The 19,481-nt window shown below is 39.7% G+C and overlaps 1 protein-coding gene across 1 annotated transcript; it reads right to left on the bottom strand.

The window, feature by feature from the left end:
• Positions 1–206: 206 nt before the first annotated feature.
• Positions 207–1,695, bottom strand: LOC307201460 (vomeronasal type-2 receptor 26-like; the record flags this gene model as incomplete). Its single annotated transcript, XM_079950694.1, has 3 exons — positions 1,506–1,695; positions 684–905; positions 207–344 (listed from the first exon to the last, which is right to left on the bottom strand). Exons 1-3 carry the CDS (start codon positions 1,650–1,652, stop codon positions 207–209), a joined length of 507 nt encoding a protein of 168 aa, XP_079806820.1. The 5' UTR covers positions 1,653–1,695.
• Between the last annotated feature and the right edge of the window lie 17,786 nt (positions 1,696–19,481).

Below are 19,481 nucleotides of genomic sequence, written 5' to 3' on the forward strand. Positions count from 1 at the left end.
TGCCTATCTGCATATATGTTTTTGCATTCATGTATCCCAGCTGAACACTGAATGATGGCTATTTGAATATTAGTATATAAGGAGGGGCACATCATTCTCCAGAGAGATATAGTACAAATTATTTTTTATTCTTCTTCAGGTTCACATCCAGTCCCAATAGAAGAAAACAAAAACAATTTTGTATGCTATGTCGGCTTGGACCTAATCTATTTCTTACCATCCTGGTCTGAAATCTTCCCTTCTGGACATGGGATGCAATCATAGCAACAAAATGGCTCCCCCTCCTTCACTTTCTTGCTGGAACCAGGATGGCAACTCTCTGTACACACAGAAAGAGGTTGCGTCTAGTCATGAAAAAGAAAGAAGACTTTTACTAGGGGTGCAGACATCCATGGGATTCACTATTCCATGGCTTCATCCTATAATACTGTGTTCTCTTGGGATAAAACAGCAGAGGCCCATCATATATTCAAAACTAATAATAGTTTTCGAATGGTCACTTGATATATTTTTCCATACATTTATTGTGTTCAATTCACATTAATTACCTTTTTTGGAGTTTGCCATTATTTAGCAAATTTTTAAAAGTACACAGAGACACACACACAGACACAAAGACAGTAACTTTGTTCTCATAAAAGTATTAAAGAATAGCTACCAGATTGCTGGCTGGTGAATCTTACCTGGTTAAACCAAATGTGCCATGTTATGGCATCTTCATTGATGGTGAATGCTTGGCCTGGGTGAGCCTTGGGATCCATCTTCCCAACTTTCACTACAGGTTCTTCTCCAGAATTAACCCAGTTGGTAACATCAAATCCAGCTACAAACTGTCTGTTATTGTCAAAGGAAACCATTTCCCCCACGCTGTTGTTAAATGAGATACTTCTCAGGGAATGATGGAGCTACATTGAAAGGGATACCAAAGAAAATTTGTGGCAGTTGTCAGAATAAAGCAACCTCACAATGCAGGTCACAATCAAAAGTCTTTTTTGTTGTTTAAACCCATTTATTGCTTGAACATTTTTTTCCTGATCAAAAGTGATGGGGTTGAATGTTTCAGACAAAACAGTAATGGTGTGTGCAGAATGAACAGAAGACAAGCACCGTTTGGGCTGATTTGAGTAGCTGTGCACATGAAAATATTTCACCAACCCATTCATCATTTTAAGCTATGGAAATAACACTAGTTCATTTCTGTGAAGATGTGGGAAGATGGATTCCTTCCATCACTACACTAAACAACACAGGAGGTGATACAATGTAAGCCAAAAGTGCAGCAGTGTGATCTGGGCTAATGTTAACCTCATAGGCCCCAAGAAGAAGAAACAAGATTGCTGTATGAAAGTTGAACTTTTTTTCTTTCATTCTGGATTGTGGTAACTAGAATTAAGATGAAAATATGAGATCATAAAGAATTTAGCAAACATTTTGTTTGCACATTATGATCTATTATTTCACTCAAAATATTCCATTCATCTACAAGCGAACTTTAAGTTCCTTACCAGCAATGAAAGTTGTTTTTGATGTTTCAGTCCTTCTTCCTCCACCACTGCACTTCTTTTGAGTCTAGTGAAGGACATTTTATGTAAAGCATGGGCCACAACATAGACAGCATTGTAGATGCTGTAGCTATGGCCAGTCATGCTCATTTCAAAAAAAGAATGAGGGAGGCTTTCCAATTTCTCCTTCCCAGTGCAAAAGTCCCCCTTCTCCTCATCCAGAGCATGAATTAGAAATCCACAGCCAAAGGCATTTTGCCAGAAGTCCCTGATAAAACCATCTCCTGTCCTGTTGAATGGATTTATGCTCTCAACAAACTCATGAAACTGTGGGACATCATTGGAGTGAATTCTGAAGGCGAGAGCACCATAGAATAGTTCATCATCCCATGACTTTTGAAAAACAAATGAAGTATGTTCCACCTGCGCTGTTCCTATCCAGACTTTACCTTTTGATTCACCTGACTTGTGTTCTTGTTGTGATATATATGGAAGAAATCTAAAAAATGCCAAGGAATACGATTCTCCATAGGCAACCAATACATTGGCTTTGCTGCCCATTACTTCATCATGTATTTTTGCGCCCTCTTCTATCACATTCTTAACGTCAGCAATAAAAGTCAATATTGGAATTCTTTTTATGAAAGCAAAACAGACCCCATTCTGGGAAAACAGTGGAACTACAGTTTGCACAAATCTTTCTCCATCTGAGGTATCCATAACAACAAGCCCAATCCATGTCCACCCAAAATGCAGAAGTAAAGAAAGAATTCCTGTATACTGAATGGCTTCATTAGGGACCATCTGGTAGAAGGGAAGGCCTGGAGTTTTATCATTCATCACTGGAGCAGGGCTGTATGTTAGCTAAAGATAAACGGAAAATGGAAATGGAAAATAAGATGCTTATATTTCTGCAGTAACATATCAATTGTCCTTATAATCAAACTGTAAGTTAGGTGTACATTGTTGAAGGGGTTGGGTAGCTACCCAACAAGACATTCTCAGATGTTTTGCCTGAACTTGAATCTCTTGATTTGGGCATGTCTGGTTATAAACCTTTCAACTACCTATCCCTTAGTCCAAGTGGCCATAAGCTGCATTCAGGGGTTTGGTGGTGTGTCTGTAAAATACAATTAAATATAATACAACACAGCGTATTACAATTGGCACAAGACCCAGAAAAACTATTAAGTGGTCTCCCAAGATCCATAGCAATTGTCAGTGACTTGGAACCACTGCCACAATCCATTTACTTACTGCAACTAAACCAAAGTATGTGCTACTCTAATACTGACATAATAATCCTCTACCTATTATCTATGCTACCTATTATCACTACTTGCTCTGTTGCTTCCCTGCTCTATTTTGTTATTGTTATATGGGATGGGAACCTGCACATAAATGGAGCTTAATAAAAATAACAATAATCAGTGCTTTTTTTAAAAAAAAAAGTTTAGGGGTACTTTCATTTTCCTATTCATATTGAAAAACTGCCCTTCAATGAGGCCAAACTTGGATTCAAAAAATGTTTAGGGGTATGCGTCTCCCTGCGTCCCCCCAGAAAAAAAGCACTGGCAATAATATCAACACACGCGTACATCCTACCTGTGGAATCTTGTAAATATCCAAGGCATTTGCCACATGAAGGGAGATTTCAGAGTCCAGTCCCCCAATGACTGCTATTAGATTATTCTGGATATTGCATATGTAATTGGGGACAAATCTCTCCAGAGTTGAAGTAAGTAGTATAGCGGCATGATAGGTCGCCTTGGCATTGAAATAGCTGTCATAAATGTGGAAGCCCAAGGTGATATTGGGTAAGATCTGAGGGTTTTCATTGATCTCCTTTACTGAGAAGGCCAAGGCCAGGATGTGTTGGTAATTATTAGGTACTATACTAGAATGATAGTTCCATTGTGTATCAGAAGGATATAACAAGAACAAGAATATGCCACTCTTATCTGCCTATTCATCATCAGGATTGTTTCAGTATAGAGGCTTATTCAAATACAAATTACAAAAATATTAAACAGCTGCCAATATCACTGTTTATCATTAAAAATGCAACACTGATACGTCTCTGGAAAAGTACTATTTAGAGTAGAATGCACTAAAATGATCCATGTGATTTGAAAATGTGATTTAATGCAGTCTCAAACCTATCCACTCTTTGCAATTGTGTTCTAATACAATACACTTTTTACTGATAACATCCTTTTTCTGCACTATCAGCATTCATCACACAATGTCTTATTTTTGCCCTTTTTATTTAACCTTTCATAGATAGGTATTTACACATATTTATAACAAAATAAAAAGTTTGATGAAACAGAATTGTACAAGAAGATGAAATAAAACAGAGGATGGAGGAACTAATATAATTTAATTAAAGAATATTACACTTTCATTGGCTGATAGATTCCTATTATTTCGATCAAACTAAAGAAACAAATGTTGAAGCAATCTCATTTACCTTCTACAGCATAGAAAGGAATGTTCACAGAGGATGAATGCATAAATTGAGAAAGGAAGATGTATGATGGGATGATGTGTAAGTGAATTGGAGTAACTTGGTGACATGCAGGAATTGATAAAGTAAGATAAGATAGTGCTTAAAACAGTTGTAGCATATCTACTCCATTCCAATGATTAATGGGATCCCCCCCCCCCCACTGAGCATTAATGTAAGGCCAAAGTCAGTGCCATGGACCCAATCATTATGAGCCATAAGGTCACTTCTTCTGTGGCCATATAAAATGAAATCAGCATCTCCTCCCCCTCTTTTTTTTGCATTGATTTAATTGTATTAGCATTTTTACAATCTAACACCATAATTCACTGCTGGGAGCCTGATGCTACAAAAACTGATCTTACTGAAATACCTCACCTCCGAGCAGAAAAGAAAGGGGGGAAAGGAAAGGTAGGAAGTAGGTTTTTTTAAAATGGAAAAAGTCAGCACTTCCTCACATTAAGTCTTCATTCAGTGTTGGAGGTGGCTGTTCAGTGAAGTCTATTGAGCTAGAGACAATGAAGCTCTGAGAAGCAATGACACCAATGATGAGGTCTCCATTCTGATAGTATCTGTGAACAGGCTGAGATGGGTGCTGGACCCTGCACATATGAATGTGAGTTTCAGATGTTATATGGGGAAGCAGTACCAGCAGCAAAACCACTAATGCCATTATGCTAAGCAGAAATGCTCGTTATTCTACTATATTTGTAGGTTCTTCTCTTTTTATCTATGACGCTATGCATAAGGAATATGATTTTAATGGTCTGACCAGAATGTTCAGACAGTTTTCTAAGAAACCTGAAATCAAGATCCCTGAACACAAATATCAGTAATCATACTAATGTTCCTGTTTCTAGTGCCTAAACCTTTTTCTGAATGCAAGAAGGTATATTTATGACATCCTTCACATACAATATGATTTCTTGATTTTAATTTTAAGTTTGCCTTAGAGGGTTTTTTTTTTTTTTTTTTTTTTACAAGCAGCAGAATTGATTACACTCTTTATGATAATTAATGGGTGAAGTAATTGCCAAGCCAAAGTCAGGGAATTGTGGATTTGAAGAAGAAAATAATTCTTCTGTGTTAGCAGAAGTTTTGAACTTATTTGAACAGAAATAATCGTGGCGGGCTTGGACTGGCCTATGGCAAGGAAAGAATGAGTCTTAGGTGTGGGACTAGATAGAAGATTCATGTTTTTTAAACTAAGTTTTGGTTGATTTTATAAATGGAAAGATTGAAAATAAGAGTGTTTCAGTTCCTTGAATGAGAGGGAGTCATGGCAAACTCTCATTCACAAATGCAAACATATTGCTCACAATTGTGATTTATGGGCATCCTGTAACAGCAGCACTAAACTAGAGGGCTTAGAAGATGTTCTACAAGTATCTTCTTTAGAGTGGGAGACATGGAAAATGAGCAGAGAAAATGTCTAAGCCTCTGTTCCAGGGGGTTGTCAGTCCTCCACTCACTGTTAGAGTGTGGTTGGTGCAGCTATGTTTCTTAGCACCATTGCAACTGATGCAGTTCACAATAATGAAAGCAGTTTTTGAAAACAATCCACCACTTTAATAGCTTTTAAGAGTTCATGCATAAATTAATAAATAAACTAGGGTAAATGAAAAGGGCCCATGAGCATTGTCATTGCTTATTCCAAATAAATACACAGAACGGAAGAATCAAACATACAGAAAATACTTTATGTAGAGAATGTTGAAATTGAAAATTTAGTAAGGGCTGGCTGAATTTTCCTGAACTTTTTTTGGGGGATGGGAGCAATTTCCACCAGGACACTGCTGTCAAATGCTGTATTCAAGCTATATGGCAATCCTAGGAAAATACCTCTACTAAATATTTAATGTATCCATTTCTATCACTGAGGTTCATTCATAGGAGAGATTCATTGGACCCATTGCTGTAATATTTGTTACTGCTTTGATTCAAAAAGTGAATTCTATTGTATATGAGAATGCCTCTGAGAGTTTCCTTCTAAGATAGCTACCATCAGATTTCAGAACTTAAAAATAATTAATGTGTCTCAAAAAGCTCCACTGAAGGAACAGAGGCTCGTTTTTCAGTTCATTCTTCTTATGAACTTTTCCATATTGCTTAGTTCCGGCTGCAAGACAATAATGTAGGTAAAGGTAACATTTTGGAGAAAAGATGCAACACAGCAAGCCAGTCCTGGTAGGTAAGATTAAAAAAATATCCACAGCAACCATCAATCTTCGCTTGGAGCTCAGATAGGTTGGAACAAAGGCGAACCACACACTGCAGAAGACCAACATGCTGAAAGTGATCAACTTAACTTGAACTTACTGACTGGTAATTTCCTGGCAAGGAAAGTCACAGAAAAACAGGCAATGGCCAAGAAGCCCATGTAGCACAAGACACCATAAAACACACCCCTCATTACATTGTAATATAATTTCTTCAACAACTGACTTACTATCAGCATCTGGAATTGCAGGGGAGGGTGGGTTGAGTAGAGAAGCTTAAGCAGATTCCCAAAGGTTGTTCATAAAATAAGAATGTCAAATCTTTGGGAATACACACATTCTATTTCCAGTTTGGATAATCTTTACTGGTGCATTTATAATAGTCATTCATGTCTGAAAGAAGAATAGATGTAATCAGACCCAAAAGTATGCCACAAATCTCTCAAAACATAAAGTAGTTGCTTTTATCAGAGTTTAATGTATGTATTTCTTCATTGCCCTATTTGCTGATCCTGTAAAATATGTAATGAAAAATGATATACTTATGAGCAGGAAATGCAGAATGGTAATGCCTCTGAAGTCTATTATATATGAGAAAAATACATTTCTTTTAATAACAACAAAAAATAAATAGTAACAGTAAATAAATAGTAACAATCACTTAACATTTTTTTAAAAAAATAGCAAAGAAAAGAGAACACAAACAGAGCAGACAAAGATACATTTAGGTCCGTATTCTCTTTGGATGTCTAATCAGATACCGATATGAAGCTCACAAACAGGATTTGAACACAATAACTGTTTCCTGCTCATGTTTTCCAGCCACTGATATTTAGAGGGATATCAGCTTAGATCCTAAAAATAATGAGTGGCGTTCAATGAAGTTTTATTCAAAGTAGATCTATTGGAATTAATGGACCTGACATCACCAAGATAATTAATTTCAAGATGCCTACTGTGAGTACAACTTCATTGCATATCATATAAAGACATACCTTGGAAGTCAAATGGAATCCGTTCCAGAATTCTGTTTGACTTCCAAAACATTTAGAAACCAAACCGCGGCTTCTGATTGGATGCAGGAAGCTCCTGCAACCAATTGAAAGCCACGGAAGCCCCATTGGATGTTTGGCTTCCAAAAATAGTTTGCAAACCAGAACACACACTTCCGGGTTTGTGGCGTTCAGGTGCCAAAACATTCAAGAACAAAGCTGTTCGAAAACCAAGGTACGACTGTAACTTCATCCACCATGAAAATAATAATAATAAAAATTTATTGGTATTTCTTTTACTGGTTTATTCTGTTTGTGTTCTCACTTCCTCTCCTGTCTGATGTAACTGTGATTTGTGCCCCGAGGCCCCCAAGCCCTTTCCCAGTAAATAAATTCAAACAGACACATAATTTTAGTTTAAGTTTTTGGGCAAAATTTAGGCCACAACTTTATTGATTACAAAACAAATTGAGCGGTATTGGCCTAGGCATTGGCCAGGGACTATAATTGCCTCCTGCCTCTCTGGCTGGCAGACTGAAAGGGTAAGCACCAAACCAGGGTAACAACATCGGTGAAGATTGATTGAAGCTCACCCCGGTGTTCCTGTGGTCTTGGAATGACCCTAGCCCCTCAAGCAGACTTCAGACGAGATCCAGGACCCACAAATTACTTTAATGGAATACCCTAATTCTGGAGGGGCAGGTATTGGCCACACCTCCCCTCCCACACATTTCTATAAACCAATGCCGAACCACCAAACTTTACAAAGTTGTGATGATTGCTAAGGGGATAGGCGAAAACCAAGTGGCCGAAGCTAAGCTGCCAAATGGAAAAATTCCTACCCAGCCCCTGCTCCAAAGCAGGGGACCCAATCCAAAGCAAGGCCAATGGAGCAGCACCAAATTGGGGGGGGGGGGGGTTCGGCAGCACGAACAACTTCAAACCACTGATTGTGTCCTAAAACAGGCATAGACAAAGTCTTGTACTCAGTAGGTTTTTGGACTCAAAATCCCATCTGCCTGGTCTGTCGTCAGTTACGATGGGGTTGGGGGGGTCTAACAACTTTTGGAGGATTCACTTTGGGTACCCCTGTTCTGCAGCAAGACAATCTCATGCTCAAACACCCCCTTTTTCCCTGGCTCTGGGCAAATTTCTTGTTTCTCACAGCCTATTCAGTTGCCCCTTGAGATCCTTAATGGATTGGAAAAAGTAAAAAGTAAAAAGTTAATTTCAGACATGAAAAGCATGTCCTCAGTAATTCCACATGGAATGCTCCTTGTTGAATTGGTGACTACTTCCTTTTTAATTATCCAAAGTACTCTAATTAACAAGCTACTTTTCAGCACTACAGTGCAGTCTACTGTGGACTCCAGCAAAACTAATAGCACAGTTCTGAATAATGGTATAAATATACCCTCCAGAAATCTAGGACTGGTTTAGGAATTAAGACTATTAGACAATAATGTGTCAGTCTGATTTCTGACCCTATATATTTCTGTCCTGAGCTTTTTGAGATAAAAAGAAGAAATCTGCATCTAGAGAAAACATTTCTGCCCACAATGCTGTTATTGTTCCTCTTGCTTCTGGTACTGCTTCCTCACATGGTAAGCAAAGCGCACATCATTAAGTGCATGGTTGATGATCCACACGCTCCGCTTCATGAGTACCACCAGTCAGGAGACCTAATCATTGGAGCTATCGCTTCCCACACTTTCATCATCTCCAATGCAATCAGCTTCATTGAAAAACCCCCATCACCTTTGCCTGAAGAGCTTGCGTAAGGGTTTAACTATAATATTTTGTAAACTAATATTAGTTATTAGTCTTAATTTTCATTCCATTAAGTATTTGTTAGAAAGGCAATAATCTATCCAAAGAAACAACTGTTATTTTAAAAAAGAGGGAAAGCTACGCCCAGTCATTTGTATCAAATATCATATCCTGAAGATCTTAAATTATACCATTTTGGAACACCCTGCTCTGAATTGCTACTTTACTGATAAAGAATAGGAAAGCATATGTTTTGATGAACAATGGTAATATTTGGTGGTGGTTGTTTTAAACTTTGTATGGGCCACCTAAAGGTAAGGTTACCTCAAGAAAATTGTTAGATGAATATGAATAATGAGATATAGAATACATTATTTTTTATAACATTTGCAATACTTTTTACAACATGTGATGGTTCCTTATGATTCCGAATACAACTTACCTTCTAGTGCAGTACCTAAGAATTATCAGCACATCCTGGCCTTGGCATTTGCAGTAAAAGAGATCAATGAAAACCCTCAGCTCTTACACAATGTCACCTTGGGCTTCCACATCTATGACAGCTATTTCACTGACAAGTGGACCTACCATGTTACAATGCTACTCATATACACCCTGGGAGGTTTTGTTCCAAATTACAACTGTGATGTCCAAACTAAGCTGATTGGGGTCATTGGGGGACTGGACCCCCCAACCTCACTTCAAGTGGCAACACTGGTGGATATTTACAAGATTCCACAGGTATGATGGGTCTCTTTTGTGTGTTTGCGTGTGTGTGTGTTTGTTGTTCTATACAGTGCTCTTTTTCTTCTTTTTTGAGAAAAAAAGGTGCCAGTACTCACTATGAGGTTGTTACAGAAAAGGCCACAATGTTAACATTTGGAGAGAGAAAGATTCACCTATGTACCATTGAGTACCCCCAGGAAAAGCACTGGTTCTATGTGTACTTTTACAATTTTAGTACTTTGTCACATTTCCTCTTTTTTTTTTTTTGTATACACAGAGAATAATATAAATACATATAAATACATTGTCATTCCTTCCTATAAATGTCAAATCTCATCTGTGAAATAAATCTCTGTGCATGTTCTCAAATTACTAAAAAAAAATCCCTAGTTGTTATTTATGCTCAGCCACAGGAAAGGAAAAGCCACTAACATTTCAAGTTTACTGAAAATATTATTGACAAAATGTGGGTGTATTTTTCTTCGAACATTATGTCTATTCAACACTGGTCCTACTCATATTAAACCATTGAAGTTAATACATATGCATTATTGAGATTCATTCATTTCAATGGGTCTACTCTGACTAGGACTTCATAACATACTGTTGCCTACCATCCAGGGTTTGTGTTTCCCTTGAAATGAGGTACAGTGGAGACTGCATAGTCTTTATGATACATGGTTTGCTTATGCATATATACACCCTGAGCCTATTATGGAGAGGTTCACAGCATTAACACACCAAAAATCTCTTGCTTCTTCCATAGCTGCAGTCTTGGATTCATTAACACCCCAAAAGGGTCTTACTTCTCCAATAGCCACAGCCTCTGATTCAAGAAGAAATGAAGCATGGCTATCTCTCTCTGGCTTCCTAGCCTGCTATTTCCAGCTTCTAGCTTACACACAAACAGAACTCAGCTTTGTCCTGATCATTTCTAACTAACTGCCAATGAGTTGAGAGAAGGGCACCCACCCATTTGTTATCAGACATAGAGACACTTCCTTTGTTACATTAACTACCCATACTTGAGGGCTGTTATCAAGAAGCCTGTCTGGTTATTTAATCATTTGAATCCTTCCTTAGATTTAAACATTTGCTGGTTCTAGCTGTTAAGAACCTTCTAAGAGTCTTATGTATGTAAGCATACAACCTACTTCCTCATCCAGATTCATAGCAATACAATGCCATTCTTTCCTCTCCACTATTTTCTTTAGCTCATCTATGGCCCTGCTCCAGTGATGAATGACAAAACACCAGGCATCCCATTCTACCAGATGGTGCCCAGAGAAAACAGTCAGTTTGCAGGGATTCTTTCTTTGCTTCTGCATTTCAGGTGGACTTGGATTGGACTCCTAACTATGGATAATGACAATGGAGAAAGATTTGTGCAAAGTGTGGTTCCGCCTTTTTCTCAGAGTGGTATCTGCTTTGCCTTCATAGAAAGAAGCCTAACATTTACCATTGTCACTGATATTCATGACATGATTAACAAGGGGGGTAAAATACATGACAAAATCATAGACAGTAAAGCCCATGTAGTGGTGGCATATGGAGAATCCTATGGGACTGCATTGTTGAGATGGTTTCCATACCTGTCAGGACAAGAACATATAAAGAAGAAGTCAAAAGGTATAGTGTGGATAATATCAGCCCAGATGGACCTCACTTCAATGGTGTATCAGAGGACTTGGGATACAGAAGTAATCCATGGATCTCTCTCATTTACAATTCACGCCAATGATCTACCAGGATTTCAAGAATTTGTTAGAAGCAGAAACCCATCCAGCGCCACAGGAGATGGTTTTATCAAGGACTTCTGGCAACAGGCTTTTGGCTGTGTATTCCCAAATACAGATGCGGTCACGGTGGATGGAGACATTTGCACTGGGGAGGAAAAGCTGGAGAGTCTCCCTGCATCTTTTTTTGAAATGAGCATGACCTCTCACAGCTACAGTATCCATAATGCTGTCTATGTTATGGCCCATGCTTTACATGCTATGTCCTCATCTAGTCTCAAGCACAGTGTAATGAAGAACAGAGGCATGCAGAAATGTCCAGGCCAATGCCTTTGGCAGGTAATGAATGTTAGAGATAGAGGAAAAGTCATTCGGTGTATATTTTAATGGATACAAACACACTCCCCAAATTAATACAGAAATTTAAATGCAGGTTTCCTCTGAAATTGGAAATTATTCTAATTTTACAATGGTCTTCTCCAATTGAATAATGTGAACGAGAAAGGAACATGTATTGGAGGGAATGTGAGCCCCAAAATGTGAATTTTAATGAAAATAGCATTCATAATATGTTCTATTTGAGAAACCTTGCAAAAATGGAATCTATTTCACATTTATCACTTTACATACAAGTTCAAGTTGCAGAATTTTCCAATTCTTGCTCTTTCCCTTTCAAATCAGCTACACCAGTTTATGAAAGGTGTCTCATTTAACAACAGTGCAGGGGGGAAAGTTTCCTTTGACCAGAATGGGGAGTTAGCAGCTGGTTTTGATATCATGAACTGGATTTTCCCCGCAAACCAATCCTTTCATAGAGTGAAAGTTGGGAGGCTGGATCCCCAAGCTCCTCCAGACCAAGCGTTCAAAATCAATGAGGATGCTATAAGATGGCACAGAGAATTTAACCAGGTAGAGACAGTTTTGGATAATACTCTACTGCCCCTATTAAATGCTGGATTTTGTGAATGTTGTGTAACTTTTGAGAATTAGTCTAGATTTTAAGGGTTCCAAGCTCCTTATCATCAAGATTATCATTAACCCCTTTCACTTACACTTTAGGCACAGCCTCTATCTGTGTGCAGTGAGAGTTGTTACCCTGGTTTTTGCAAGAAAGTGAAGGAGGGCAAGGCATTTTGCTGCTATGATTGCATTCCATGCCCAGAAGGAAAGATTTCAGAACAGAAAGGTAAAAAATGTTATATACAGCATTACCAGACAGGTGTAACTCACCTTCCTTTTAATAATTGGACATGGAGACTTGGGTTTCTTTTTGAGCAGCAGAATATCAGCTGAAGAAACACTTTTCCATGCCTTTCAAAACCAGACATTTCTCTCTGTCAACAGAGTTGAGCTTAATTTCCTTAAATAGATTGTCCTGGCTTTCATTTGTGCACCAGTGGATAATTTCTAGTGCAACATTCTAAAACATATGGTTGTAATGTCTTAATGTCTTCTTAAATCAGACATTTAAGCATTGTAATATACTTGAGCTTAGCCTTGTATATTGTTGTAGGTTTGGAGGTGATGGTGCATTGAAAGATTCCATTGCTAACAGGGCAGTGGTAAGATAATATCCTTAGTGTGTCACTTAAGCACTTTCATAAGGATCTCTTTAATTAGGTAATGGCTGTGGCTGGGCATTATGACCCCCATCCTAAAATAATGATCTGGGTTACAAGAGCTTCAACTAAGTGATTGTTCCTTCTGGGCAAATGGATGGGCCTTCCCCCACCCCACCCCACCTGGCAGGTACATAGAGAATCATAGCCTTGTGGTGTGTGAGAGCTGAGCTGGAAACAGGCAGAAGGCTGAGAAGCTGAGAGACAAAGGCATGCTGGATTTGTGCTACATCCAAAGCTGTGAAGCATGGAGAAATGAGATCTGTTGATGCAGTCAGTGCTGTGAATCTCACCATCTTAGGACTGTGGTGACAAGTACCTTTGCTTTTAGTGCCCCTCCACACCAAACCCGCAACAAAATTCAAGGCTAAGCTCATTACAATACTCAAATGTCTGATTTACAAAGGCATTAAAAGATTACAGCCATATGTTTATTGCATGAGGCTGTAATTTATAGCTACACAAAGATTCTATTCTTTTTTCAGATGCAATTGATTGTTATAAATGCACAGATGAAAAATATCCAAACGAAAGACAAGACCAATGTATTCCGAAGGATGTCAGCTTCTTGTCTTATGAAGAACCTTTGGGCCTCTGTTTAGCCTCTTTAGCTCTTTCATCTTCTATGATCACAACTCTAGTGCTAGCAACGTTTATAAAACACCACAATACTCCCATTGTCAAAGCCAGCAACTGGGGTCTTACCTATACTCTCCTCATCTCACTCCTGCTTTGCTTCCTTTGTACATTTCTGTTTATTGGAGAACCCCATATGGTGTTGTGTCTCTTCCGACAAAGTGCCTTTGGCATCATCTTCTCATTGGCTGTGGCTTGTGTGCTGGCAAAAACCATCACGGTAGTTGTGGCTTTCATGGCCACCAAACCTGGATCCAAAATGAGGAAGTGGGTGGGAAAGAGTCTGGCCAGCTGCATTGTTCTTTCCTGCTCCCTCCTCCAAGCACTTATTTGTACTGTTTGGCTTGCAACCTCTTCCCCATTCCCAGATGTTGACATGCACTCCTTCACTTCAGAAATTGTATTAGAATGCAATGAGGGGTCTGTGGTTATGTTCTACTGTGTGCTTGCCTACCTGGGATTCCTGGCATTTGTCAGTTTCACTGTGGCTTTCCTTGCCAGAAAGTTACCTGGCAGTTTCAATGAAGCCAAGTTCATCACTTTCAGCATGTTTGTCTTTTGCAGTGTTTGGTTATCATTTATTCCTTCCTACCTGAGCACAAAGGGAAAATACATGGTGGCAGTGGAGATCTTCTCTATTTTAACTTCCAGTGCTGGACTACTGGGTTGCATCTTTTCCCCAAAATGTTACATAATTGTATTGAGACCTGAGTTGAACAACAAGGAACAGCTCATCAGGAGAAAACCTCAAAGAATGTAATTGTCCATTTTGAAATACGTAGAATAATACATTATGGCACCTTTAGTGGAAATAGAGGGGGAAATCTCTGGGGAATTGTTGAATGAACCACCTCCACAAGGGAGACTTTTTCAGTTTGAGTTCTTCAGTCCTATGGTGGTTCATTCAAGACTTAGAATATTTATAGAACTACCAGTTGGCCGCGGGTGGCGCTGTGGGTAAAACCGCAGTGCCTAGGACTTGCCGATCGTATGGTCGGCGGTTTGAATCCCCGCGGCGGGGTGAGCTCCCGTTGCTCGGTCCCAGCTCCTGCCCACCTAGCAGTTCGAAAGCACCCTTAAGTGCAAGTAGATAAATAGGTACCGCTTTATAGGAGGGAGGTAAACGGCGTTTTCGTGTGCTGCGCTGGTGCAGGCTCACCAGAGCAGCTTCGTCACGCTGGCCACGTGACCCGGAAGTGTCTTCACACAGCGCCGGCTCCCGGCCTCTAGAGTGAGATGAGCGCACAAGCGTAGAGTCGGTCACAACTGGCCCGTAGGGGCAGGGCTACCTTTACCTTTACCTTTACCAGTTGGCCAATCCTTGGCCACGGAGCCAACAGAGGCAACCTCATCTAAAGACACATTTCAATGTCTACAGTGTCCAAATGTACCAATTTCTTTGCCCCATAGGGCGCACCGGCCCATAGGGCACATCTAGTTTTTTTGCGGGGGAAATAATTTTTTTTTATTTCCCCCCCAAGCGCAGGGCTGGGGCTGGGGAAGCCTGAGCTTCCCCTAACCCCAGTCCCCAGAACAGGCTGCTATCCACAAGCCTAGGGAGCCCGGCGGGAAGTCATGCCAGTCTCCCTAGGGTTGCGGAGAGCTGCGCGAAGCCCGGGTGTGCTCTTCAGCGCGCCCCAGGCTTCAGAATGCAGGCAGCTCTGTGCAACCCTTGGGAGATCTGCGTGAAGTCGCCCTCTCGCTCTCAAGGCTTCAGCGAAAGCCTGCATTTGCCCCATAGGACGCACATACATTTCCCCTTCATTTTTGGAGGGGGAAAAGTGCGTCCTATAGGGCGAAAAATACGGTATATTAAATGAAACAAACAGATCCTTTTATGCATCACATGTCATGAAGAATAGTCAGTCAGAATTATGATGAGATGAGTTTGTGATGAGAATTTATTCCTAAACCAGCTCTTAATGGTTTGTGCCCAGGTGATTCTATAACATCTTAAAGAAAAACAGAACCAAGAGAGATATAGAAGCTCAGTATCCGGTTGGAACCCAGTTTATTAAGGCAGCTATTGGATTTGGGAGCCGCCCAAAACCAGGTGTTCAGAGAATTGCCAGTTAGGAGAACTGCCCTAACACACATTTAAACAAAGCTCTTATGGGGTTTTGCAGACACAATACATCATTAAGTCATAGCATTCATGCATGCATCAAGAGAAGTCACAGGTCATGGGGTTCAAACTGTCTTGCTTCACTGCCTTATCTTCTTTCCTTCATTATCTTGCGTACCCAGTTACTCTGGAGTCTCTGGAATCATGCTTCACCCACCTATCATCCATCTTCATTGACAATCATTCCTCCAAAACATCCTTAACTATTCTTACCATTTCCTACAATTTGGGGAATCTCAATGAAGGTAGAGCATGTAGCCTAAACATCCTGCTTTGTTGTGCCCTCAAGCTATTCAAACAATCCTTCAGAGATAGACAGGCAAGGAATTTAGTAGTTCAGAGGTTCTCATAAGGCATCATAAGGATACAGAAATAGAAAAAACAAACCATTCATTTATACATAGATTATATAGAGAAAATAAATGCAATTATCATAAATAAATAATTATAATGAGTTGCTAATATATATCAAGTTGGTAATGTGCACACCACTTAAAATGCTATTATAAGAGTTCAATTGAAAGTGAATTGCCTTAAAGGAGTGACACAAAGCTGGAATGATGATCAACCACATGACTTTCAGGCTTCAATTGCCTGTAACTATGAAGATTCAACCAGTCTTCCACAGATCATCCATCGTGCCTACACACCCTTACCAGGCACCTAGACATGCACCTGCACTTCCTGTCATGATAGAAGGAGAGGAAGAGTACAAAGCAGAAATAATTCTAGACTCCAGGGTGTGAAGAAAGCTCAGTACTGCTCCAGGGGTACTGCTTCAGCTCTTGCCTTTATTGTTGCTCTCCCCCCCCCCGCCGCCGCCGATTCTGTATTCAAATAGAATTGACTGTGCTGGCCACTAACTTTGGCTCTGCTTTTCATTAGTTCTATTTCTACCTATGGTTGATGTAGCATTCGTGTGCACTCCCCCACCTGCTTTCCAAGTCCGGCAAGACCCGGCTGAGAGAGAGGGGTGCGCAGACTTCCGGAGGCGGCGCCACCGACAATGGCGGATTCCCTCTAATCTAGAGGGAGAAAGCCCTGCAGAAATCGGGTCCTACTGCTGCAGCGAAGCGGGGACCCTCTCAAAAACCGCAGGCAGGTGAAGCCTGCGACCGTGGGACTGGGCGGGCACCTTTTGCGCCCCCACGATTGGTAAAGGAACCCTGCAAAGGGCTCTGGAGCGAGACGGGGTGCTGGCGCAGTGCTGAGAGTCAATCGCTACTTCTGCAGAGTGAAGCTGCACAGCTGATGTCGGAGAGCGCTGTCCTCTTTCCTATGACAATTTGGCTCTTAAACAACAACCCGTGAGTAGGACAACTGAAAGATCGGGAGATCAAAGGAATCGCCCCTTTGATCAAAAGAACAAACTTGAATTTGGCACCGAAGCAGGAAGGTGTAAACAGGAAGTCCGCCTTCCACTTTTTGTAAATAGACTGAAGCAAAGATCTTACAAGCTATAAAGCCTGGAAAAATGACTCTAAGATTGAAATTTCCTGCATCTACAACCATTAAAACCCCCCTTGACAGCAGGAGAAAAGGGGGAAAGAAATTTTGACTTTTTAATCCTGTAGAGAGAGTGAAAGAATACAAGCTTCCATCGTCCCAAACCTGGGGACGGAATGTCAGGACAGAAATTGTCGGTGATGCCTATTAATTGAAACGGAAAAAACTATTGACAGATAGAACTAAAAGGGAAATAAAATAATTCTAATGCCACTTTCTGCTCGTTTGCATTACATTGAAAGGAAACAAAGTATTTGAAAATCGAAAGTAAATTTCCCTTTGTTGGATACATTTTAAAGATGGACATTAAATAGTAATTGTATCCCCTAGAGGGAGCTAGCCAGTGTGTTTGTTGCAACTTACAGGGAAGATATAACAGCTGTGAATCAGACCGTGGAACCAGCTATTTGACCTTGACAGAAATGAATAGGGAGGAAGGTTTACTTGCTGCCCTTGGCAAAATAAATGCTGTGCTGCAGCAGCTGGATGAGAAAGTGACTTTGATGAACCAAAAGTTGGACTGTATATCTGCTGCAGCTGGTAAAGATGAACTAACAGGAAATGAAGTTAAAGAAACCTTACAACAACCAATTCAGGATACTGGTTTAACAAGGCAAGTTCAAGGGCAGAGTATGATGGAAGAGGTTGCGATTGCACCTCAAAAGATACAGAGACTCAAAATCCCGCATGACCAAAAGCTGCAACATTGGAAGACTGAACTTGGAGAACATCTGCAAAACTTTGGAGTTAAGGAAGCCTTTAGCTCTGGTGGGATTGTGAAACAAGTGGATGATTATTTTTGGAACAACTACCTTCTGGATTATAAACCAAACATTGGGGAGGATTACTGAGGAGTGGGACAATCTGATAAAAGAAAATGGAGAATATTACTGCATGGAACCCCCTGGAGATTCACTCCCCAAGGAGAAAGGGAAGAAACTATGCCAGAATCCAACAAGGGACAAGGATGTGTGCAAGTATAAACAGGAACAAGAAAACCTGCAGAGGGGCTTAGAAGGGACCTGAGAGCCTCAGATATTAGAACACCTGATTGATGGACAGGATATAATGGTGTAAGGACTGACATTACCCGAAACCAGGAAGAAGGGACGTTGGATAAAATCAGAATGAGAATTTCTTTTTTATAAATCATTTTATTTTTGGAATTAGTGTAATACTAATGAAATACTAAAATGTGCTGGAAAGGAATTAATTGGCTTTAGCAGAAAGGTTTGAAGGAGTTAAATTTAAATATGGTTTAAATTTCGAAATTTTAAGGTTTTGAAGGTAAGACAAGGTTAAAGAAATTAATGGTAAAATGAACTGTAAAAATTTTAAATGTTAATGATGTTGAAATGAAATGAAGCGGTTCTAGTAATAAGGTAAAATAAGAACTTGCAAGAATGGATTGATATTAGATGAAAATCTTAAGTTATAATATATGTGGATAAACAAGTAAGGGTAAATTAAGAGGGTATGAATTTGCTGAACCAACTTTTAAATGGAATACAAAAAGGGAGGTGAGAGGAAGTCAGGAAAATAAGTAAATGAATGGTAAGAAACTGAAAAGAGGGATTTTTTTCTTTTTTTCTTTTTTTATGTTAAATTTTGGTTTTTGTACTTTTCTTGGTTTTTATTTTTATTTACTGTTTTGTAACTTTTTTCTTGTTAAAATCTAATAAAATATCATTTAAAAAAAGAGAGAGAGAGAGGGGTGCGCAGAAGCTCTTTTTCAGAAAAGGAAATAAACAAAAACAGTAGTTGCTGCCACCACTTCCTTATCTTAGAACAGCCCAGAAAAGTAACCTAAGGAAGGAGATTACTCTTCAGCGTTACCGGTCTGCCCCACCCTGTGACACTTTACCGTGACACAGACAGAAATCCAACCGGTGTGGTAGGCGACTAAGTGGTCAGGTGCTGGTTTAGCTTCCCTAGCAGAAGGCACAAAAGACAGAAACAGGAAAAAGTCATTTTTCGAAAATTTATCAAAAAACAAGATTATTCAAACATAAAAGTTTGCACATCACTTACAAGTTTCAAACAGAAAATAAAAACATTGTATAATATCACTTGCTAAAAAACATATTCACAATGAGAATGAAAAGAAGAAATAGAAAGGTTCATAACACTCTCGGCTGATT

The sequence above is a fragment of the Podarcis cretensis genome (genome assembly GCF_951804945.1).
Source record: "Podarcis cretensis genome assembly, chromosome: 13".
In the NCBI taxonomy this organism is placed as follows: domain Eukaryota; kingdom Metazoa; phylum Chordata; class Lepidosauria; order Squamata; family Lacertidae; genus Podarcis; species Podarcis cretensis.